General features: G+C 44.2%; 1 protein-coding gene across 1 annotated transcript; it reads left to right on the forward strand.

Annotated features, from left to right (window-relative positions):
• Positions 1 to 1,811: 1,811 nt before the first annotated feature.
• TECPR1 (tectonin beta-propeller repeat containing 1) lies at positions 1,812 to 24,771 on the forward strand. The gene is made up of 25 exons (XM_050317346.1): positions 1,812 to 1,955; positions 4,504 to 4,736; positions 6,418 to 6,600; positions 7,096 to 7,218; positions 7,859 to 7,984; positions 9,500 to 9,674; positions 9,771 to 9,871; positions 11,021 to 11,122; positions 11,510 to 11,655; positions 12,466 to 12,980; positions 13,680 to 13,825; positions 14,731 to 14,886; positions 15,401 to 15,550; positions 16,176 to 16,333; positions 16,609 to 16,736; positions 16,998 to 17,100; positions 17,781 to 17,877; positions 18,284 to 18,363; positions 18,697 to 18,753; positions 19,457 to 19,631; positions 20,578 to 20,713; positions 21,010 to 21,102; positions 21,751 to 21,857; positions 22,366 to 22,485; positions 23,148 to 24,771. The coding sequence occupies exons 2-25, from the start codon at positions 4,506 to 4,508 to the stop codon at positions 23,343 to 23,345; spliced, it is 3,606 nt and encodes a 1,201-aa protein (XP_050173303.1). The 5' UTR covers positions 1,812 to 1,955; positions 4,504 to 4,505; the 3' UTR covers positions 23,346 to 24,771.
• Positions 24,772 to 24,885: the final 114 nt, after the last annotated feature.

Below are 24,885 nucleotides of genomic sequence, written 5' to 3' on the forward strand. Positions count from 1 at the left end.
AAGTGAGTGAGACCTGGTTCACTGGAAGTAACTCCTTCCTCCTGAGTCACACAGTAACCACAGGACTGAAGGACAGAGATGAGGAAGGACATTTGGATGTTTCTCTCTCTTTTGCAAGGGTTCAGAGCCCCCCATTCAGGGAAGACCCAGGGTGCACCCTTCACAGGCCACAGATTGGAAGTCAGGTTCCCATTAACCCAGAGCAAATCCACCCTTCAAATTGATGGCAAAATGAAAATGAGTTTATAATCAGCTTTCTTTGCAAAACCTTCCTAATTACCTCCTTACAGAAAGGGAGCTCTATTGCAACACCAGCAACTGAACAAAGCAGGGCTCAACATCAGACACCCAGAGCAGTGAGAGTTTTCATCAGGCATTAATTCAAGCCTAACTTTTACATCAAATTTCATGTATAGCAGAGCCACCAACCACAGAAAAGGTACGTGCTGCCAATGTTATGGAGAGCATGTTTTTGGTTTCACATGTAATGTCCTCCTTAAAAAAAGCATGAGAAAACTGTACTGGATGTAAACGACTTATCATGCAAAACCTTTGCATAACCAGTCATTTATGCTGCCATCCTGTAAGACTACAGCACTGCAGTTCAAAATCCAAACTGTGAGAAAATCCCAGAAAATGCTCCTTATGTTCTTCTGCAGTTTAATTCCCACGGAAAACAACTAAAATCCTGTTTACAACTGCTCCAAATGGCAACTAAATTGATTAAGTTGCATCAGAGCCAGAGCAACTACAAATCTTGCAAAGTAAATTTTCTTGGATCTAAACAGCACTTGGTCTCTATAAATATGTTTCGCTCCGATGATCAAATCATCAAAACACTACTAGGGAGCCCGAGTCTGTGCAAGGGACCAAACCACAGCAGGGTGAGTCAAGTGTCCAAGGGCTTAGCAGGAAAAGACCCAGACAGGATGGTTTTGCCTCATACAGGAATCATTCTGGGGAATTTCACGTGTACATCAATCCTCACAACCACAACCCTCTGCACATCAAAACCATCTGAACCTGCAAGCCATGGAACAAGAGCAAGGCAGATTTATTCTCCTTAACCAGCAACTAGAAAGTGGAAACTCCTCAGGCAGGATTCACAACAAATCAGCCAGTTCCCTTTGAAAGAGGCCTGAAATGCTTTTCCACCTCCTGTACTGTGCCTGTGAGATATATAAAGGTCTGGGATACCTTTGGGGAATTTTAATGGACAGGCATGGGTCTTCTTGCTAATGTTCTTAAATTTGTGATGGCAAACACTGAGATGTATAAGCAAGCAGTTTCAAAGGGAGGTTATCATTTGTAGTTAGAGTGCAGGTGTGTGGTGTCTCTTCTTAAATACCTCCAGGGATGGTGAATCCACCAGCTCCCTGGGCAGCCCATTCCAATGTCCAGTCATTCTCTCTGTAAAGAACTTCTTCCTAATGTCCCATCTAAACCTCCCCTGGCACAGCCCAAGACCATGCCCTCTTGTCCTGTCGCTGGTTGCCTGGGAGAAGAGACCAACCCCCACCTGGCTACAACCTCCTGTCAGGGAGAGCTGATAAGGTCTCCCCTCCTCCAGGCTGAACGACCCCAGCTGCCTCAGCCGTTCCTCACAGGGCTTCTGCTCCAGACCTTTACCAGCCTCGTTGCCCTTCCCTGGACACATTTACACACATGGACAAGGTCCCCCCTCAGTCTGCTCGAGGCTGCCCAGGCCCAGCTCCCTCAGCCGTTCCTCGTCAGAGATAATTGCCCATCTCCCCGCAGTTCCCAGCAGGAGCCTCTCCGGTGTTTCCCGGCGGACCCGGAGCCTCCTCCCGGGCCGCCCCCGCCGCTCCCGCCGTGACGCGCGGGGCCCGCGCCAATGGCGGCGGCGCTCGGGCCCGCTGTGGGCGCGGCGCTGCCGGGCCGGGGCTCCGCGGGGCCGCCCTGACCGGGCCGGGGCGCGGCGGCGGGACAGGCAGGTGAGGGGCGAGCCCGGGGGCCGGGCGGTGCCGCGGTGGGGCGGGCAGGGCAGGGTGGAGGTCGGGCCGTCGCCGCGCCCTGCGCAGCCCCCCCCGCCCTCCCTGGCGGCTCCAGCGCTGGCGGAGCCCGGGGGAGGTGCCGGTGCCCCCGCTCACCCCCGCCGGGGGAGGCGTGCGGGGCGTTTGCGGAGCCACCGGAGCCCCGCGCCCGCCTCCTGCCGCAGCCAGCGGGGAGCGGGGGCTGTGCCCGGCCCGGGGCCGCTCCGAGGCCGGTTCCGCCCGCCCCGGCCCCGCGGAGGCGGCACCGCAGCCCCGCACGGCTCCTAAGCCGATCCGGCCTTAATGCCCGGCCGGGAGGGCCCGTGCGGGGCTGCCGGGCGGTGTCCGCGCCTCGTGGGGTTTGTGGGGCGCGGTGGGAGCCCCGCGGGTGCAGAGCGGTGCGGCCGTGGCAATGCGGGGGTACCGGGGGATACCGAGGAGAAATCTGTGCGCTCTGTGCCCTGGAACGCGGGGAATCCTGTGCTGGTGGTGGTTCATTCCCCCACCACCACGGCCTGAGCTCGGGACACGGCCCCTCTCTCCTGGGGAACCTCACTGCTTTTATAATGTGGAAGGAGTTGCGATGTTTTCCTTGAATTCTGTAGCAATCAGTGTTATGCCAGGCAATCGGAAATTTTAATTAACAATGTATCATCTTCGCATAAGTAGTTTTAGTTCTCTCAGAAATTACCTGGCTGAGCTGCGGGATGAGGAATAATTTAGCAGATCTGATTTTTTTTTCCAGTCCCCTGAGAGTACTTGACAACTTCTGTCCTCATTGGAATGCATGTGAGCCACAAGCACTGAGCATCCTTCAAAATTGAGCAGCATCTCTCTTCATCTTCTGCAGCACAGTCAGTGTAAAGGGGCCTAGATTGAAGTCTTAGAAGTTTATAATCCCAAATGCATTTCGGATTTTCCCATAATTCTCCAAACACTCTATCTCAAAAGTTTGTATGTAAGAATATGCAGAAACTCTCACTTGTCTTGGTTTCCTTGATTATGGTAAACGGCTAGTCCAGAGCAAAGATGCATGCCTTCATGGTCCCAGCAACAATGAGGGGAAAAAGGTCAAAACTAGAGGATTCGTCTTAGTTATGCTACAAATAATAGGAAAATTTTGCTCATGACCTTCTCCTTGTTCACTGATTCCCCTCGTATCACTCGTTCTCTCCCACTATACATTTTCTTCTCACTGTTACCTGTTATTCACCTGTTGGATCCAGGTTTTTAGGTGCTTAGCAGGAGCAGTCCTAGGAATCAAAGAATTCTGAAACATTCCCCCTGGGATGCCGTAGGAATTCACTGTGCTGTTGTTTGACACTGACCCAGCTGGTTCAGTTTCTCTGCAATTTCACCTCTGCCATTCACATCCACAGGACAAGTCAGTCCCTCTGTACCATCACTTCTATCAGCTGGCAGGCAACTCTCCTTAGGCTCTTGTGTTGAAAGCACAATTGCCATTTGACAACAAAGCAGTAGTGTTCCACTCTGACTCCAAGCAAGAATTCCTCTTTATTTTCATTGTGTTGGATCTGAGTCCTTTTTTCTACCTTTCCCCTCCCAGTCCCCTACTGTGTAGTTAAAGGAACTGAAGGCAAAGTTCAAAATACTCATCTGTAGTTCTGAGTGTCAGAAACACAGAACAACCGGAATTTGTCTGTTTTGATGGCACCCAGAAGGCCAAGTGACAGAAACACCGTGGCCTGTCTTGACTTCTGAAAGGACTGGCCTCACATAAAAGGCTGACCCCTCCCTGAAGGGCAGGGCTGCAGTGCCCAGAAAATGACAGGTTATTATGTGATAGAACTGGAATGGAACTCAGCCAGGTGTCTGCTGTGAAGCCATAAGTATTCATAAATAGCACATCTATGAGTATTGAAAATCAGATCCCAAAGTGGTTGGATCTGGTACAAAATGCTTTGGAAAGAGATTTCCTGGCAGGAGTAGGCACTATGTCCATGGATTAAAGCTAAATGTGTGCTTACAGAGAAGCTGCCTTTCTGCTCCCTTTCTGCTCTTCATCTCTGCCTTTTGACCTGAGTAGTTTGTTGCTTACACCAAGAGGAGGCTGAGAAGGAAGTACTGGGGGATATCAGGGCTTTGTGGAGCTGAGGCGAGCGGCATGTGTAGCACCACCAGCATCACCAGATCTTGGGAGTGGAGCTGCCTGCTAGGAAATGGTCTGTGCTACTTAGTTCAGAGCTGAGTTCTGTCCCCAGCCTGCCAAAGCTGTCCCAGTCATGTTGTGACCTCCTGTAGGATGGACAGTAGTGGACTGGTAGCAAGGTCTTTCATGTGGCTTTTCAGAGCCATCTAAGAGGTGTGACTGCACAGCTCTGACAAAGAGATCTGACTGCCAGCTTTGCACAGGATCTTCTGAAAAATCATCCCCTACATCTTTATTTAATTTGACTGATGATGGCTCAAAGCAGGACTGATCTGCAGCAGCTTCAAGATCCATTTTTAAACCCATCGTTTCCCTTAATACCTTCTTTTTGCCTTTCAGATATGGCCATGCCCAGTTCCCTTCTGTGGGCTGTTGACATTTTTGGGAGGGTTTACACCCTGTCTACTGTTGGCCAGTACTGGGAGCTCTGCAAGGACACACAGCTGGAATTCAAGCGGGTGTCTGCTGTCAAACAGTGCTGCTGGGGAATTGCCTGTGATCACCAGGTGTACACCTACGTGTTCTCGGGGGATGTTCCCATTAGGTACCAGGAAGAAACCTATGAGAACCAGGTATGACAGGTTGTGGTACCACCACACACTTGGCAGAAAGGGCAAATCCCTGCAGCAGATGTCTTGGCATGCTTTCTTCACAGGAGGATTGATCAGTTTTATTTGTTTTCACTTTTTACCCGAAGTTTCTGAAGAGTATACATGTGCCAAATAGCTGGTTTATTCTTTTAATATTTAAATTCCCAAAGGGGTTTTACTTCCCTGCTCTTAGCAAAACCAATGCCAGTGGGAGCCACGGGCTCTTCTGTGTGAGCCATTTCAGACTGGAACATTCACCCTTTTCACTGGGTGGTTTCCTTTCCTTAGTGACAAATACACAATTCCCTTAAGAAAATGCCCAGTGGAACTTCCAGGCAACAAAGATACATTTTTATTTATTAAAGATCCAATATCTTATATTAGTCTTAAGACAGTGCTGGTTTTTTAGTGTTTCAACCACTTCTCTAATAAAGGCATGACTTTCCAGTACATTTCCAGCATTTTTGCATGTAAGTGTTAAGATGATCCTCCCTGTGTGGTGTACTTCAAAGCAATGTCTTTAAAACAGTATTTAAAGGAAATTTATCAATTTTTTTTTAAGTTAACTAAAAGTTATTTGAGAGAGAAAGATGAGTACATTTTCTAGAGCATATTTTCTCTCTTGAGCACATTTCTTTGCTTTCTAATGGGCAATGGGATAAATATAAACTGAGAAAAGACATTAACTTATTGCATGGGTAAAAATACACCAAATTAATTTTATACATTATTTAATATTGGTACAACTTTTCAGCCATTTAAGAAGGTTCCTTTTATTGTGTAAACACGTTTAAAAATACAAAACTTAAAACTTTATTTTAAAACTTTTGTTTTGTTTGTTCTAGGCTATGAAAAATGGAAAACAAAATACTAGAAAGCACAAAAGGAAACGTTCTACAAGACCTAACAAGGACAAAATTAAACTCAAGTAGTTTACAGATAATGTGCAAAGCAACTTAGCTATATTCCTAGGAAAAGCAAATAATACTTTGTGTAAAAATGATAGAAGGATTTTGAACCACTCATTTTCCACGTGCCCTAAAATGTAAGACAGCATTACACGACAGATTTTGTCAGTATTTCTACAGTATGTAGGAGTGTGGGGAAAAAAAATAAAAATGACGGCTATATTGGTGAAAATCCTCGAGTTATTTGTACTGCTATTGATTCAGGCCAGATTAGGGGAAAAAAACCTCTAGTGTAACATAAGATACAGGGGAGAGTTGCTCATATAGGTATCTTGACACAGTTTCTGGCACAGAGGCAGTGCCATTTTTCTGCTGCAGACAAGATATTAATCATCTTTGTCTGGGCTGTAGATTAGAGATCCCAAGGCCATCTAATGCAGCAGTGTCATGGTGCCATACATCACCAAAGAAAAAAGCACTGTTAGGGGTAAAATAGATCACCAGATGCTCCTATTTGTGGAGCCAAAGAGGACTTGGTTGGGACCAGCTCTGTAGTCAGCCCTGCTTTGAGACTGAAAGTCTCCAAGTCTCTTCCTAAAGAGGGGCTCACAGAGGGAATGCTTTTCTCATTCACCCCAGGAATTTATTCCTCTTCTACTGCAGAAAATAAGAACTGTGTCTTTTATGACTCCCTGTAGATGCCCAATGAGATGATGTGATCTCCAGTAAAATCCTTTATTTATTATTTCTGGCAGCGCTGGAATCCAGTTGGTGGCTTTTGTGAGAAATTACTGCCCAGTGACCGCTGGCAGTGGAGTGATGTGAGCGGGCTAAAACATCAGCAGCTCGATAGTTTCACACTGCCTTCTCCACACTGGGAGTGGGAGTCTGACTGGTATGTGGATGAAAATATTGGAGGGGAACCAACAGAGAAAGGGGTAGGTGAACAATACCAAAAAGAGATCTGTTCTGGGAATCCTTAGTCTGTAAAATAAAAGGCACTTTTATAGAAGTGTAAAAGGTCTGTAAAAAATAAACTTCCCATAGATGCTTCTTCCTTGGAAATAGCTCAACTCTTAATACAACACAAGGAAGGATCTTGTTTGAAAGCTTTTGAAGTCCATAGGAGCTTCCATGGAAGCTTTTTCTCTTTGCTCAGGCCACGAAATGCTGGCAACTCAATGCCATTGTTATTTAAGATCTTTACTATAAAACAGCAAAATATTTACTGTGTCTTGTTTGTTCTGTGTGTATCATGCAGAGGAATTTGGGATGATTCATAAATCATCCATGGAATTAGCTGATCTGTTAATCAGGGCTCTTGAGACACACACAGTAACTTGTACTGTGACTCTTGTGCAGAATTGCTCTGAGTTATGATTTCAAGCTTTCCCTTGATCCCATATTTCATACAGGAAAACCTCTGTTTGCAGGGCTGGACTTACGCCATAGACTTCCCCAGCACCTACACAAAGGATAAGAAATGGAATTCCTGTGTGCGGCGCAGGCGGTGGATCAGATACCGGAGATACAAATCCCGGGATGTTTGGGCAAAGGTTCTGGACACCTTTTAAATACTAAATAAAGTGTTTTTCAGAAATAATCAATTGTAAGTGCAGGGAAGTTAATTTTTTATTACTTCTCTGGAGGCTGGAACTGGATTCCTTGACTTCCAGCTTGCTATTCTTGTAAGCATAAATGGAAGGCTGGGGTTTTTGGTAGAAACCTGTGGTAATAAGGTGCCAGATCTCGTGGTGATGCAATTGGAGATGGATGCTCAGCTCCACTCCAAGTTTCAGACCAAGCTTTTCAACTTCCTTTGGTTGCTTGACAAAGCACTCTCATTTGAGGTGGCACCTGCCTGGCATCTTTCACCAGCTCTGTCCTTAATCTGTATGAATAATTCATTAATAATTAATTGTTGTTTCCTTCTAAGAACATACAAAAATTGTAATTTGTGATGTTTCAGCTTTCCAAGTCTGTATGTGCTGGAAAAATTTCCTTTAGGTAGGATACAAAACACAACCTTCTTCAAGCTGCTCTAGCAGTGTTTCCCCTCTCTCTGCTTGTAACAGCCTTGAATGAATCTCCATGCTCAGCCAGTTTAGGAAGTGATACATAAACCAATCTGCAAGATACAAGTTAGGCCACGAGTGCAGTGTCTCCTGTTCTCAATCTTCCTTGCCTTTGCTTCAGATCGTGTCACATGATGATCCAGAGCAGCTGCCAGACCCTTTCAACGACATCTCCATCGGAGGGTGGGAAATCACCGACGAGCCTCTCGGCCGCTTGTCAGTGTGGGCAGTTTCTTTACAAGGAAGGGTATGTGTGTGTTCCCTGTGTTTTCCGACACAAATTGCTAATGGAAAGGAGTTAAATACTTTTAAAGGAAGGCAGGTTTGTTATTGTCTTATGTTGGTAATGAAATACGCCGTTTGTGCATCTGGCAGAGGATGAAAAGCTGCTTTAGGGCTACATTATGTAACAACTTGTGTTGTAAATGGAAAGGCTTAAGTATCTCATAGAAGTGCTGTTTGATGGATTCCTTAAACCTCTATGAACAGGTGATTCTTAAAACTTGGGCTGAGTAATGTCTTATATCCTGAAAAATTGCCCAGAATGCTGACTATGGCACTGGTAACCAAGAGAAAGAGCCTTAAAACCTGGCAGAGATTCTTGCAAAGCGCTGTGCTGTGCCTCTGTGGTGTAGAGACAGGAATGATTCAGGAGTTTACAAAATTGTTTTCTGAGACTTATTGATCAGAAAGTGGTCATCTCCTGACTTGGTAATGTGGTACCCAACTCTGAAATGTTTTCAGTTTGTTTTCTATTGAAAACTACACATCTTTCATGATTGTTTTTGTTGGTTTTAGGCCTACCATGAGATGCCTCTCCTCTTTTGCTCAGTACTGTAAAGATTTGACTCTCGCTTTCCTTCCTTCATCCTTAGAGCTTGTATCTGACATTGCTTTATCTCTAGACATTTTCTAACTTGTGGTCTCACAGGGCAGTTTGTAATACTTTTAACAGATAGCCCGAGCTTTCAGTCATGCTTGGCACTGCATGGAGAGGCAAGCAATCTCAGTTAAATTGTTTAAAATAAAATTCTCATGCATCATACTTTCCAGTAGTACGTGACAAGCATCCCGGTATACAGCTTACTTAACTGCCATTGGAAAATGCTTTCATTTCCCAAGTAAAAGTAACTAGAGAAATAAAGTATTTCTAAAAATGAGGATTTAACACTCAGCAGTCACGTTGTGGAGTGCTCATGTGACTGCCACAGGATGCTTTCTGTGTTTGACCTTCCTATTTTGACTGTGATCTATAGAGAAGTGCACAGTCCAAGGCTGGCAAAAGGCTGGATGGCACTGAAGGCTGCACAGAGAATGACGTTTTTTCCCCATATTGTGGCAAGTTCTGTTCAGTGAAAGGGAGGTCAGGCTGTCAGCCAACAGAAGCATTTTTGTGTTATGTATTTGTTCATTCCTGGTTTATATAACATGCCCTGGAATACACTGAAGTGGTTTAAATGTTGAAATACACGCAGGACTTGTAGCAATAGGTTTCTGTACCCAATCCAGATTCGATTCCATGGTAAAAGCAGCTCTGTAGAACAGCCTCCTCCCTTAGTACATAAGGAAATAGCTTCAACTGCATAATCAACATCAAAAAGTACCTTTAAAGGTCAGAGTGCCTTACACTACGTAAAAACATCATATTGTTAAAGGAGGACTGTTCCTTCCAGTTTGTCTTTATGCTTCTCTCAATGGTTTCATTGTTATAGTGATATTTTTCCTGGGTTCATTCATTTCTGCTTTTTTCAAACTTGTCTAGGTATGGTACAGAGAAAATGTCTGCCACCACAATCCAGAAGGTTCCACGTGGTCCTTAATCAGCACTCCTGGTGAAGTTGTACAGATCAGCTGTGGACCCTATGACCTCCTTTGGGCAACTCTTTGGGAAGGGCAAGCTATTGTGAGAGAAGGAATTGATAGGAATAACCCTCAAGGTAAAGTTTGTTAAATTTAGCTGGAAACCTCTTTGATTTGCATAGTGGTGAATAAGAAACTAACCTACAATGCCTCCTGGCTTTTGTTTCTTGCAGGAACGTCCTGGAGTATTGTGGAGTCTCCAAGCTCTGAAAATGGGATTATGCACGTCTCTGTGGGTGTTGATGTGGTGTGGTGTGTTACAAAGGATAGAAAAGTAAGAGGGGTCATGATCTACTTCTGCTTTTTTCTTCCCTTTTCCTGTCTGCTTTTCCCAAACAGGAGTCCTTGCACAAGAAGTGTTGGGGATTTGGACTCTCTATCCCCATGGTTTGGGGAATTCTGGTTCCCCTTGCTGTTATGGGAATGCTCTGTGCTCTGCAGCTGTTCTCTCTTGATCAGCCTTTTAACATAGGGGGTTTTGTATTTATTAGGTGAGATATCTGTTATGTGGATGTGTGATTGCTTTCCTACTGGGGTTTTAACTTAGAATCACAGAAAGTCTCAGCTTGGAAATCCAACTCCCTGCCCCTTGCAGGGAATCCTGAAAGTTGGGAAGAATACTGGAATACTCTAGTGCTAGAGTGCTCTTGTGCTGGTTGCAATCAAACCCTTTCATCCTGAATTCAAACCCATGCATGAACCCTGGGCATGTGTAGCTGTTGTGCTGAGTTTCTCTGGTTTAATGAGTCACTACTTGACAGCTGAGCCATGGCAACAGACTGTGCCCAGCCTGCTCCATCTGCCACAGAAATCCACTGTAAGAAATGGAGATGAGCTGGTGTGTTTTCCTCCAGATCTGCCACAGTGAAGTGTACTGATGGTGTTGTGTTCAACCAGGAGTAATTGTCACTATATGACTGTACTACATACAGAGGGAATTTTTTTCAGGTAGCCAGCCTGCAGACTCTCTCAGATTGGTAAAACCTGATCTAAGGGGAGATAATTTAAAGAGCTGTACCACAAGAAGGATCCCTCTGACAGTCCCCTCTGTCAAGCCTGCTTCTAGAGTTTGAACACAAGAGCAGTAGTTAGGAGGCCATTCAGAATGATCAAAAATAGCCTACAGCTGACACGTAATAGAAAGCAGAGAAACCAACTCTGTCACAGAAAGTCGTACCAAAAAACCTTCCAGTGGGCTCTTCTGGCTGTAGCTGGACACACAGTGTGGGTATTATTAGGAGAATTGCTTTATCTTTATCTGATAAAGAATCAAGGAAGTAATTGAATTCTTAAGACAATGCAGTAAATCAGTATTAGAGATTAAGACTAATCCACTAAAGAAACTAAATTCCAGCTGTCTGCTTGCTAATTCAGAAGGAACAAAATTTAGACTTTTCTGTTGTTGTTGTTGTTGTTGTTGTAGGTGTGGTTCAGAAGAGGAGTGAACTCACATAATCCTTGTGGGACAAGCTGGATTGAAATGGTTGGAGAAATGATGATGGTAACTGTAGGCTTAAATAACCAGGTAAGAGAGCTGCATACCAGCTGTGGGGATGTTTACTTTCCTCTTTGTTCAGGCACCATTCCCACGTGGCAAGGACTGTCAGCAGTGCCAGTAGGGCTGGCTGAACAAGAGATCCATGGGCTTGGGCTGCTAGGGAGGAAAGTGTGGCTGAATTCTGCACCAGGAGATAACAGCCAGCCTGTGTCTTGGATGGCACAGGGAGATGCAGACAGTTCTCTCTTGATGGTACAGAATTTTGTACTGCATCTGGAGTATCAGCACTAAGGAAGAACACAAAAGGAAAATGCTGTGTCCAGCAGCTGAATTCTGAACCACTGCACCTTTTTTGTAACTGGTATCTACTGCATTCCAAGCCATTTCCCTCACCAAGTCCTTTCCTTTCCCTAGGTCTGGGGAATTGGCTGTGATGACAGAGCAATTTATTTCCGTCAAGGTGTCACACCAAGTGAGCTCAGTGGGAAGACGTGGAAGGCAATTGTGTCTGGTCGAGAGAGTGACAGATCTCAGAGTGGGAGCTCAACAAGTCTGCTCAGGTACCAAGTGAAATGCCTGCCCGAGACTCTGTGCACCCAGAGTTTCTCTGCTGGGAGATATTTCTTTACATTCAAGTGGTACAGACAGGGAGGAGTGGGGAAAGCATCTCCAATCATTATCTATGCCAAAAGGCATTTGCATTTTTTGCCATTAAAATTAACAATAAGCACCAGCTGTTGGACTCAGAGTAGAAGCTGAAGCTCCCACATTGGATTTCACTGCATGTTTGCAGTAAAGTATGTTCCTCTGGGCTTTACTACCACTATCTGAAACGAGACTCTAATAAGAGGAAATGTTGTCTGGGAAATATCATGAAGGAGTGTCAGCTCTACTTAGGAATTACCCTTCCTGAGTGTCACTGTACATTCCTTTTCCTTGAGAGATTAAATCAGTTGCTCCCTGCTGGCCTATGGGCTGTGCAAGACATGCCAGTGGATCTGGGAGTGCCGCAGAAGATACTTTGAGTCAGAGAGCATGCTGAGAAGACCTCTCTAGCCAAGGCAAATCATAAGGTTAATAATGAGCTTTGAAAAATCCTGTTTCTTATTTCATATTCAGAAAAAGTGATGTTGTTTCAATATTTTCCTCAGAGTTGTAGGCAGCCAACACCAGTGATTGTTTGAAAAGATCAGTGAAATTCCTTCCTGTGGTTCAGATTTATTAGACTGGTCTGCCAGATTTGTGGTGGACTGTTTCCCCTGATAGAAAAAAAAGAAGTCTGCTGTCTCTCTGTGTGTCTGTGGTCTAAGGCCTGTGGTAATTAACAATGCTTTGGATGATAGTTAATTAATTATCTATTTGTCCTTCAGTGCCGGCTGTTTCTTTACTGATGACATTCAGACCCAAACAAACGCCGTCATTCAGGGTGATGCAGACACTTCCTCTGACACAGAGCTGCCCATGAACCCTGCCAGCACTGCCCCAGCGGGAGCTGCATCCAGCAGCAGTGGGAACAGCACAGTCAGCCAGGCAGAAACACCTGCAAACCTCCCTGCAGATCCTCTGGACTCTGAGCCAGGAGAAGCCGCTGCTGCTTCAACCAATCATGAGAAAGCTGATCTTGAAACCCTCAAATCTGCTGCAAGCCCAAATCCTTCTGCAGAGCTGCAGTGGACCAACATTGACTTGAAGGAGGCCCAGAAACAGCCAGTGCTCTCCGTCAGCAGCTTCCCAGACACAGCCAGCCTGTCCTCCCTGGGCGCGTTCCCGGCGGGAGCCGAGGAGCAGTTCGGAGCTGATGAGCACCCACTGTGGGCCTGGGTGTCTGGGGGAGGCTGCCTGGTGGATCTGCACAGCCCACTCAAGTGGTTCACTGCTCCATCAGGTACTACCCAGTCACCACAGCAGAGCCTAGTTCCCAGTCACAGGCCAATAAGCTCTTTAAGACAAATGTAGGTTTGGGTTTTTTTGGAATGAAGCCACGGTGAAAGATTTGTGATAACCCACTTACTCTTACTGCAGTTTGTTAATGGGCTCCATGTCTGAGCACAGTGCTGCAGTATTTAGCTGTAAAGCACTTTGGGCTTGAGATATATAAATTAAAAGTGATATTTGCTCTGAGTTTCCTAAGATTTTTGTAAAATAATCTCGGCTGGATCTACATCTCATTTTTAATTGTACTGAAACTGCAACTTCTGGAAAAACTCATATCCCTGAATAGTAACAGGAAGCAGTGAAAAGGGCTCTCTTGAAAGATACAGATGCCAATAAGTCACTCCTGCCATTGCTACTGAGACAGAAGTTACACTCAGGCATTGTGAATGTGAGCCAGCTGATAAATGGGTGCCATTAGAATTTAGATTCTTGACAGACAGTGAAATATAACCACAGTTTTCAAAATAAACTGTGAACTGTGGCACCCCAGTATGTAACAATGGAACTCTAAATGCTTTGTATCATCTCATTATCTTGCAGTTCAGTGACAGAATTCCCATTTTGCCAGGCTATGGCTTGGAAAGATTTTTACCTTTCACAGGGCTGTGTTCAAAGCTGCCTGGAGTTTACTGGTTTGGTTCTGCTCTAGGTTTGTCGTGCTCTGTGCAGTCCCTGTCCCTGTCCATCACCCCAGCTCAGACAGCAGCCTGGAGGAAGCAGATTTTCCAGCAGCTCAGTGAAAGGACAAAGCGGGAACTGGAGAATTTCAGGCACTACGAGCAGGCCATTGAGCAGGTGAGCAGTGGGGACACATCTCTTGTCTTCTGACACATGGTTTGAACTTACTCTCAGCTTATTCTTCCTTTGTCTATGACAGCTTTCCTGGATTATTAATGTCTGAGCTCCCTGTGGGAAATTAACAGCTTGTCAAACAAAGAACAGCAATCTCCCTCTAAAAACATTATCAGATAGTTTTGTATGGGAACAAACAAATTGGTCAGCATTATTTGAGTACTCTGAAACCTCAAATCCTCAGAGAAATGTTTGCAACAGCACACACTGTATGGATTATTCCACCACAAAATGAGGCTTCTTAATTGAAACACTGACTAAAGTAGGTGAACCTTCCTCTCTGTGGCCATTAAAAGATTAATTTAACCTGCATAAATAAAACAATGGTGCAAACGTCAATGTCAGCTCTTAAATAGCAGCACTTTTGTTTGATGTTCCCTTTGTTATGGCTCCTTGGCTATTTTTCAGATTCATTCACATTTTTGGTCCCTTCATTGCTAATTGCCACATGACATCTGGAATTCATTTGATTAAAAAACACTTGGAGCCCAGGGGTTTAATCGAGTTTAAAAAGATTGTGTCAAAAGCCCTTAAACTCCAAACAGAGGTTGTGTTATGAGAGGAGCACAGTGGGGTCCATCAGTACCTGTGTGCTGCTGCATTCTTGCAGAGGTACAATGTAAAGACATAAAATACTGTTGCACACATGCTGTTACAGTGCCCTTCTATCCATTTCGGTGAGGTTTCATTTTGCCTTCAGCTTTGGAATACTCTGTGTCAGAATTAACTGCTATGATACAGATTAACCTTCAGCAGAGAGAACTTGTGGCAACAAACGATAGTACTTGGGAGAAAGAAAAAGAGTTACAGAGTTTCCTTAATCCTGTAAATTTGTGTTTGCCTTGCAGTCAGTCTGGGTTAAAACTGGAACCTTGCAGTGGTGGAGGAATTGGAAGCCTCATAAATGGATGGATGTGCGAGTGGCACTTGAGCAGTTCACGGGGAGCGACGGGATGCGTGACAGCATCCTCTTCATCTACTACATGTACCACGAGGAGAAAAAGGTGTGTTCAGCCTGAGAGCCTTGAGAGAGCTGCTTTTGGCAAAGGGAAACCTCTGAAGGGAAATCAGCTTTCATAAAGGAGGCAAATTCTGAGTTTTGGGAGCCGATTCAAAGGCAGCCCCGGGTACCAGCAAACCACTGGCTTTTCTGAGCTGCAGCTCTGCCAGTGCCACATCAGAAATACCCAGTCAGCAACCACCCACACTGCTTAAACCATCAGTTCTGCACTAATTAGGAGTTCTGTTGGAAGTTCAAAATGTTCTTAAGTGATTGTGAAGAAAGAGCTGGGTTTGGCTGGCCAGAGTCTTCACAAAGAGAGGTAATGCCTACAGGCAATAGGAATCCAAGGAAGTGCAGGGATGGAAATTGAGCCCCATTCCTTCTGCACCAAGAGTTGATTCTTTGCTATCCTTGGCAGGAGTGCCTTGTTTGGAGTCCTGAAGAGCAAAAATACTGGCTCTGAGAAAGGTTTATCTGAGTTTGCCTTGGTCACAATTTTTTTTCTCTTGTCTTAGTACATCCACGTGTTCCTGAATGAAGTGACTATTATAGTTGAAGTGCTGAATGAAGCCAAACACTCCTTTGCACTGTACACACCTGAGAGGACGAAGCAGCGATGGCCAATCCGCCTGGCAGCCACAACAGAGCAAGAAATGCATGACTGGGTAATTCTGGGAACCTTTCATTTCAGACTGGCAGTATCTGCAAGAAAACATAAAAGCTACTCTCTGAAATCCCAGCAGTACATTTGCACTATCCAGGCTACTCATCTGTTTCTCAGAGTTTAGGTATTTGAAACATCTGATCAAATTTATTTAGAGGCATCTGGGGCTTCTTATCTCCTCTGGAGTTTGCACATGTGTTGGTGCTGCAGTTATCCACAGCAAAACCAATATTGTTCTTCATTTCCTCCCTATTTCTGGATATAGATTAGGGTACAAATGAATTGGGAGTTGAATTCGGTCTATTCTTCTACATTGGCAGAAGAACCATTCTCTGTTGTCACAGTTGTAGAAAGTCTTATGTGCAGGCAGGCAGATACACACTGGAGCAAGGGAAACCTGAAAGGTGCTTCCTACTGATCAGTCCCTGCAAACCACAGTGGCTCCAGTGATTGTGTGATAATTTCTAAACCCCTGAGTTTTCGTGCCTTAGAGAAAAGGCTGCAGATTCACTTTGCTGATTTGCAAGAACATGCAAAGGTAAAACTTGGTTTTACAACACCGAACATCTATACTTTTGTTCTCACTGTAAATGGAAGCTGTTGGTTCTTTGCTTCTTGTTTTGTAGCTGTCTTTGCTGACCATGTCCTGCTGTGAGAGCAGACGGATTCAGGGCCCTCCCTCTCACCATGCCATTTGGTCAGTCACTTGTAAAGGCGACATCTTTGTCAGTGAGCCAAGCGCTGAGCTGGAGGCCGGACCACAGCTGATGCCCTGTGATCAAATGTAAGAGGTTTCAGAAGCTGTTCTTTCTGCATGGGGTGCCATCCAGCAAAGAATGTCCTTCCTTTCAGTTCAGTGGCTTTGAGGGGCTGTTGGAGTGTCCAGCACACCGCAGATGTCTGGCAATGACAGGGTTAATGGCAGCCTTCATATCCACCACTGCACGGGAAGAACTCATATTTTAATTCTTAGATGCTGGAACTGTTGCTGTGATTTCAAAAGCCTTTCTCCCTGGGATCCCAGTGGGGTGGGGTGACACACTGTCCTCTCTCTGGCAGGTTCTGGCGCCAGGTCGGGGGTCACCTCCGGCTGATCGAGTGCAACAACCGCGGCGTGGTGTGGGGCGTCGGCCACGACCACACGGCCTGGGTGTACACGGGGGGCTACGGAGGGGGCTTCATCCAAGGTAGGGGCTTGGGGGGCTCTGGGAGCTCCTTCCTGACTCACCTTCCTGAGCAGCTCAGCTGGGCAGGCAGTTTGTGCTGCCCCTCCTGCAACCTGGCATGTGGGGCTGTGCATGAACAGGGCACACGCTGCAAATGAATTGGTATGGCAGGGTCATCATTTCAGCTGAAGAGTGACATAATGAAATGAAAATGTAGCGTCTTGGAGTCTAAAATGTAGTGTCTTTAGCTTTGCTCTGATCCAAATTATTTATTTCTCACAGGACTGGCCAGTAGTGCTGATAACATTTATACACAGTCAGATGTGAAATGTGTTTACATCTATGAGAACCAACGGTGGAACCCAGTCACTGGATACAGCAGCAGGTTATTTAGTCAATTTATTGGATTTATTTACTGTAATATTATTACTGCCAAATGAAACAAGGGGTTTGTTCTAGCTTTTTGGCATAGTTAATACAGTTATTCTATCTTCAGTCTCCTCCAGCACTTATAGTTTACTTGAGATGGCAAGGGCAGTGTTTCTCAATTTTCTAATTTGCAATTATCCATTCAAAATGCATTTGTGGCAAAACACTGCAGATCTGTGCTTTGTGACTGCACAAAGTGTGCCTATTTGCAACATCTTTCATTATTAAGTCCACACAGTAAAGTTATTAGGATCTGTATATTCATACATACTCTACTAAATACACTGGATCCTTGAACAGTCTATTTGAACAAAAGTATTGAAAATAAATATTCACATATATGGGGGTCTGTGCCAGAGAAACTCAGGATTCACCTTCCCATTTTAAATAGCGATGGGAAATATCACTCTACAAGAATTCACATGATCCTCAAGTTTGGTGTAACTGGAAGCAATTGTACACATTCTTTCCCACTATCCTCATCACTCACATGATATTTCTAAATACAGAGATTAATGTCAGCAGAGTGTTTTGTGTATGGAAGTAGGAAGTTCTACAAAAAGGCTTTTATTCCCTCGCTTTTTAAATTCTCTGTTGTCAATGACCTTGCATTCCTTGTCTGCTGTTCCACCACAGAGGGCTGCCCACAGACAGATACATGTGGAGTGATGCATCTGGCCTGCAGGAATGTACCAAGATCAACACCAAGCCTCCTTCTCCACAGTGGTCTTGGGTAAATTTTGTCTTGGAAGTTGTGGTTTTTTGTTTGTTTGTTTGTTTGTTTGTTTTTATGAAGAAGGCAAGGCTTTAGCAAGTGGGATACAAGACTTGAGTTCAAGCAGCCCAGATTTTCTTCCTGGATTTGCTGTACATTTAACCTTGTTTTCCCCATTTCACTGGTAATAATCCATAGGCAAAAGAATGTTAAGCATCGAGTGGGGTTTTTGTTTAGCAGGACTTTGATCCCTTCCAGCTGAATTAAAAGGACATGGGAATCTTTGTGTGAATTTCCATTTCTAGTATTGCAAGATTTCTAGCAAGTCATTGCACTCAAAAGGTGTGGGGAAACAGCAGAAGAGATTATTTTTATCAGAAATTAGGTGTTGATTGTGCTGGTTATTGTCTCCTCCTGACAACAGGTGTCGGACTGGTACATTGACTTCACCGTGTCGGGCGGGACGGATCGGGAGGGCTGGCAGTACGCAGCAGACTTCCCAGCGTAAGGAAACACCTCCCTCTCCCCAACCCCTACTGAGGTCCTCAGTTCATGTCATTTGCTGGCTTGTTCATTGACTGTGCTTTGCCAGGGACACGACACTGCCGTGATTTCTGCCCTTTCCTGGGGACACTGATCCGTACCGGGGACGTCGGGCAGCAAATAGTTAACAAACTATTGTTTGTTAACAAACTATTAACCAGCTATGTCACCCTTTAACTTCTTAAAGGCAGGAGATGTGTCTGGGGGGCAGATACTGACAGTGCTCTCAGGCTGGCACTGGCACTGGAGCTGCTCTGACATCCTCATGAACACCCATTTAAATCTGGTTTTTAGGTCCTACCACGGGCACAAGACAATGAAAGACTTTGTCCGCCGGAGGCGCTGGGCAAGGTGAGGAACTAAGATAGAAACAGAAGTTTTGAGTTTGAATGTTAACTGCTCACTACAATTCTCCTTTAGTTAGGAGGGGAAGAGACTGTGATAACGGAGTCTAACATAATTTCCCTAATAGACAGCACTACTTTGTTGCAGTTTCCACAGAAAAAATTACACAGATTCTCAGCATGACCAACCAAGATTTTAATTTAGAGCTGCCTTACCTCTGCCTACCTCGAGATGCTACATAACTTTTTAACAGGCCCCTCCAAAAAAGGAAAGGAATGGTAAAGTTATTCCCTTGACCAAGAGAGAGGAAGAATAGAACTGGGTGTGGAGTTCTCTCTGCAGCTGGATTTATTATCTATGCCCAGTGAGTCTGAGAGAACTGGGGAGCAGAGGAGCACAAGTTGCAGACTTTTTGGGTGGTCTTGGTTTTATAAAGTAACTTTAAATAAAACAAACAAACAAAAACCCACAAAAAACCCAAAAAAAACAAACAGAAATTTTTAGAAATCAGTAATAGTTCATAATTCAAAACCTGATGCAAAGCGTGGTTGGTTGTTAAAAACCTCTTTCAAATTAAAAATACTAATATTTATTGAAAAGTACTACTAAATGAAAAGACATCAGGACTGGAATTCAGCAGTGGTCTGGGAGACAAAGTCAGTTATAGAAAGTTCATCCTTGTGACAGGTTTGGGTTTTCTCTGCTTCAGAAAATGTAAGATAGTCACCAACGGGCCATGGCTGGAAGTGCCTCCTGTCACGCTGTGGGACATCTCCGTAATTCCCAGCTCAGATGCAGATGCTGAAGAGGCAGTGGCACTGTGGGCAATCAGTGACAAAGGAGACGTGCTCTGCAGGCTTGGAGTGACGCAGCACAATCCAGCTGTAAGGCTGCCTGTTTGTTTTCCCTGCCCTGTTGATGCCTTTAATGTCCTTGTGCAGGTCCCTGCACACAGCCATGCCCTCTCTCAGAGCACCTGGGCATTTTTACCCTTTTATGTCCCAGATCTGCAAGTCCCTGTCCATCAACTGGAGCCCAGTTTGCTGCCCATTTCCCTTACAGTGCTTCTCTGGCATAATCTACCTTAGCTTGTGCCACATCACCTGCTGGAGCCTCTCAGCTCCTGCCCATCTTCTCACGAAGCATTTTACTTCCATTCCCTGCACTGATAGCTTAGTTCCTCTTTTTTTGCCCTTGTTTTTTAAATTGTTGGTTATGTGTGTCCCATTTCAATGATTGGTGAGGGACAGAATTTCTCTAAAGTATGGTCCCAGTCTGGTGACATCAGTCAGAGTTTATCCTTTGACTTTTCTTGGCCTGGAACTGACTTTATTTAAGAGAGGTTGGTCTGGACAAACCTACACATTTGACTTTTTTTATGGACTGGGACAGAAATAATGAGCAAATGTCCAGTAAAGTGTGCAGAAAGGAACAAATGGTCCCAATAACTTCAAAAGGAATATTTATTTCTTACTAATAGGCACATGCTGAAACACCAAATTAGGTGGATATGCACTGATTTTAAGCCATATTTACAACAGGGGGAAAAAATCTAACAATATACTTTGCTGGAATTTAGGTGCCTAAAATCCAGTGATTTAAACAAAAAGGCCCTGCTGTAGACCAATTTAGCTATTTTCAAAGAGTTGTATATCCAAATATCTTTGGGAATCAGCAACCTTGTTTCAGTTCAGTTGTAAAGATACTAAGAATTATTCTCCATAATATTCTTCACTGTATGGGGTATTTTTCCCATTTGGTAACAATCAGTGATATTCTGTCATGGAGTTTTTAACCATTCCTTCACAGTTCATTTCCCATGATTTTTAGGGAATGTCCTGGCTGCACGTGGGAACAGACCAGCCCTTCATTTCCATCTCAATTGGAGCATTTTACCAAGTGTGGGCCATTGCTCGAGATGGTTCTGCCTTTTATCGGGGCTCGGTGTCTCCCAACAAACCTGCAGGTGAGTCCTGGTGCTTTCTCTTTCGCTCTGCCACGGCTGAAAAAGACCAGCCTGTTTCACAGAGACCTTTCCCACAGCTGTGCCATAAACTACATACAAATAATGTGATGATTGTAGCAGTTTATTTGCTCTTCACTTGCACGATTTGAAGTGTTTGTTTGTAAAAACGAGCTCGCAAAAATAGATGAAGTGTGATGTCATTCACAGCTTTCTTGCACAGTAATGTAGCATTTTCAAGGCTTCTCATGCATAATTCTGTTTTCTCAACCTTTAACTCAAGTATTTCTGACCTTTAGGTGACTGTTGGTACCATATTCCTTCACCTCAAAAACAAAAGTTAAAGCAAGTCTCAGTAGGACGAACATCTGTGTTTGTCTTGGATACAAATGGTAAGGATTTAAAAAAATTATCAGTTAAAAAAATGCATCAGTATACACTGGACTGATTTAAAAAGGAGAGGCTAAGTTGGAGCTGGACAGATGATCACTGGTGGTGCTCCAAGAGGAGGAATATTCTGTAATGAAAGATTTGTAGTGGCAGTGCACTGGAGTACTTGGTGTCTGTTAGAACTGAGAGTGTAATAACAACCCAACATCTGTGCTGTTCAGGGGGAAAAGACACAGATGAAAATTGCATGGCAGGATTTTGCCTGGAACCCCAAATGTACAAAACTGAAGAGGAATATTTACCTGCTGCAAAACCTGGAAATAACCCCATCATTGCAAGATAAAACATGAAGTACCTTTTGTAAAAGAAACAAGCCTCTAACACCAGATTTAGAGACCTTCATCTTGTTTGATTTTGTTTTCTAGTGTTCCTTGTGTGGACATTTTTCCCCAGGAAATTTTACAAAACAGTATTTGCTGTTTTTATAATCCAAAGTAGGAAGCTCATTGTCCGTCCCTGGCACACATGAGCCAAAGCCACGATGCATTTCCCTGGGACACAGGAAGAATTGCCAGCTGATCTGTTGTGTTGTTTGCAGCACTCCAAACAAACAGCCCCCTGAGCTGTAACCAGCACTGTTTGTTTTCCAGGCAACCTTTGGTACCGCCAGGGAATCACACCGAGCTACCCCCAGGGATCCACTTGGGATCACGTGTCAAACAACATCCGCAAAATGTCTGTGGGGCCCCTGGACCAGGTGTGGATCTCATTAGTTGATTAAAAATGATGCATAACAGACTTTAGTAATGAAGTGTTCTTTAGAATTACTTTTGTTTAGCTTTGTTGCACAAAGTGTTGGTCTAAATGCTGGGATTCTGAGAGCAAGACAAAAAGTTGTACCAGTGGAATGGTGCTCTGGCCCTTTGCTGCAGAAAGCCTCATGAATTTATTTTTTTTTAACAAGACTATTAATATATTTATATATTCATATATTTATATATCTTAATATATTTTAAATACTTTTATATTTATATATTATACTATAAATATATAATATTTATATATTATTATACATATATTTCCTGCCAAGTCTTATCTGGCCATGTTTTAATTAGAACACCGCTCTATAGCTTGGGTGTCTCTCTGCTTAAATTAGAGCAGTTTGGGCCTCATGAAGCTCAAGACTGATTTGTGGAAGTGGTCAAACAGAGCTTTGACATCTGGGAAGAGCAGCACATTTTATTGCCTGTCTTTGCTTGCTTGAGGTCTGGGTGATTGCTGACAAAGTGCAGGGAAGTCACAGTCTGAGCTGCGGGACAGTCTGCCATCGGATTGGTGTCCAGCCCCTGGAACCCAAAGGCCTCTCCTGGGATTATGGCATTGGGGTAAGTGCTGGGGGCAGGATCCTGCCTACAAATTGTACATCCACATGTCCTCGGGCACCCAGAGGAAGGAAAGTGCCCTCCTGCCCAGCTGGTGAGTGCTGGAAAGCTCACATGAACCTTGCAGGAGACTGACCTTGGGTCTTCAGTCAGACTCCTTTTTTAAGTCAATATAATGGGCTGTGCAGTTACAGCTGGGAAGTTGTTTATTTGCATTTGATGAGTGTTCATTTTAAATAGGGAATTCAAAAGTTATAATGGAAAAACTAGTAGAGTAAGGGCCATTTAAAAGGAAAAAGTGGGTTTCTTCCTGGTGTGCACGCAATTATTCCTCATTGCTGTACCCTGAATTATTCTCAAGGTTTTGAGAAAGGCTGTTTCAAGGTTTTGCCCCCTTTTAAGTTGGTGGAAAACCTGCAGTGGTTCTGCTATAAACACCTGACCCTACTAATCTCAATTCCTTGTAATAAACATAATCCTCAGGTTTAGCACCTCTGGAGCTCCCTGCCAGGGAGGTCTGGTGTGTTTTGTTTCATTTTGCAAGGAGCCTTTTCTCTGATTCCTCCTGAATAAATAGAACAAAACCAGTGCACACACAGCATCACATCAGGTATTGCACTTGCAGGGTGATGTTTCTCCTGAATTTCTGGCTCCTTGTTTTCCAGGGTGGGTGGGAGCACATCACAGTCAGAGGGAACGCAACAGAAGCATCTCGGGCCGCTGCTCACGACACCTCCGAGGAAAACCACGCAGGGTCAAAGGGTTTAGAAGATGAGGAGAGTAAAGGGAAACCAGAACACTCTAAAACCCCTCTGATGGTCAGTGAAGGCCAAGAATTGGACAGAAATGCTGTTAATTGTTAAGCTGTCACCACCTACATGTTGCAAACAAGCAGCAGTGAGTATAAGTGGAAAAGAAGCCAAGTGTCTATTGCTTGGAGAGAAACACATGACCTTCCTGTGCTACTGATGGCTTTGGCTGAACTGCACTTTGCAATGGGGTATTTTAAGTACTGAATTCTTCTATTACATCATGTGTAATGTGTGACTTGATGGAGTCCATAGTTTTGTCAAAGCAGGCAAGGTTTCTTGTAACCACAATGTATTTCTAACCCTTTACCATAGCTGCTACACCCCATACAAATGTGAATATCTGCAGATGAACACTACATTGACTTCTTTTCTTTTTTAAATACTACAGTTCCCTACATTTCTCTCATCTTCACACATTGTTCTTCAGATTCATTCTGTTTGAGCACAGATGGTGTTGGATTGATCTGAATGAAGGCAAACATCCCTGCTCCTGGTTTGTACCTGCAGAGCTCTGGGTGCTCCCTGGGTGAGAGCAGAGCTTGGATCCTGCTCCCATCAGTGAAATCAATCCTGAACAACTCAGCTCAGGGGGCAGGTACCAGGAAGGGGCAGTTTGTGCTGCCTTTGCTCACAGTGAGCAATGTCTCACTCAAAAAGTGGACCCACTGCTTGCAGCCAGACTGTGGAGGGAGCACAGTCCTGCTCAGTCTGACTCAGCACTGACATCTGTTCTAGACTGTCACTCCAAAGGGGGGTAAATTATTTTTTGGCTTCATCTTAACTGGAAGTGTGATGCTTGGGGTGTACAGATGCCTCCCTAAAGGGGCTGGGAGGCACCAGACACTCCAGGAGTTAGGCTGTGTTCCAGATCACTGCAAATTATGCTCTCATGGTGTCAAACTCAAGAGAAGGTCTTAAATTCTGACTTTACACTGCAAAAGCACTTTACTGCTCTCAGTGGAGTTTGCCAGTGTAACACTGAGGGGGGTTCAGAATGAAGCTCAGCTCTTTGTTTATAGTAAGTTATTTATTCACCCCTTTTTCCAACAAGAAACCACTTTCTATTCTCAAAAAAAGCTTTTTTTCCCTGAGTTACTTCTAATAATTGGACAGTTTACATTCATTTTTCCTCTGTGTGTGTGACTGTATATGGAGTTATTTTTATATGATGAGCAGTTTGGTGTGGTCTCAGTACTGTATTTGTAGAAGTAAAACTTATGTTTGCACGTATTTAAGGAATATATTTGGTATTTAATGCCAAGGAAGGCACTGTTTCCAAGTCCAAATGTGAATGAAGACTGAAGATGCTTAACTGTTTCAAAAGAACCTGTTGATCTTTCCAGTATGTGAGTAGAGATTTTGGATTTATACCTACCTTGTGGGAGAATCATAAATAACATGTCTGCATTAATTACCATTATAGGTTTTGCATAACTTGCACAGTATCTTGTCCAAATAAATAACTTTATTATATGTATTTTTAGAGAATTATTAGGATTGTATTTTCCCTGCATTGTATCAAAAAGATTTTTCCTTTTACTAGTCGGTGTTTACATATCCCAACAATCAACCTGATTGCACACAAGAAGCT

Source organism: Myiozetetes cayanensis, unplaced genomic scaffold (genome assembly GCF_022539395.1).
Source record: "Myiozetetes cayanensis isolate MyiCay16 unplaced genomic scaffold, myiCay2020 scf20-37, whole genome shotgun sequence".
Classification (NCBI taxonomy): domain Eukaryota; kingdom Metazoa; phylum Chordata; class Aves; order Passeriformes; family Tyrannidae; genus Myiozetetes; species Myiozetetes cayanensis.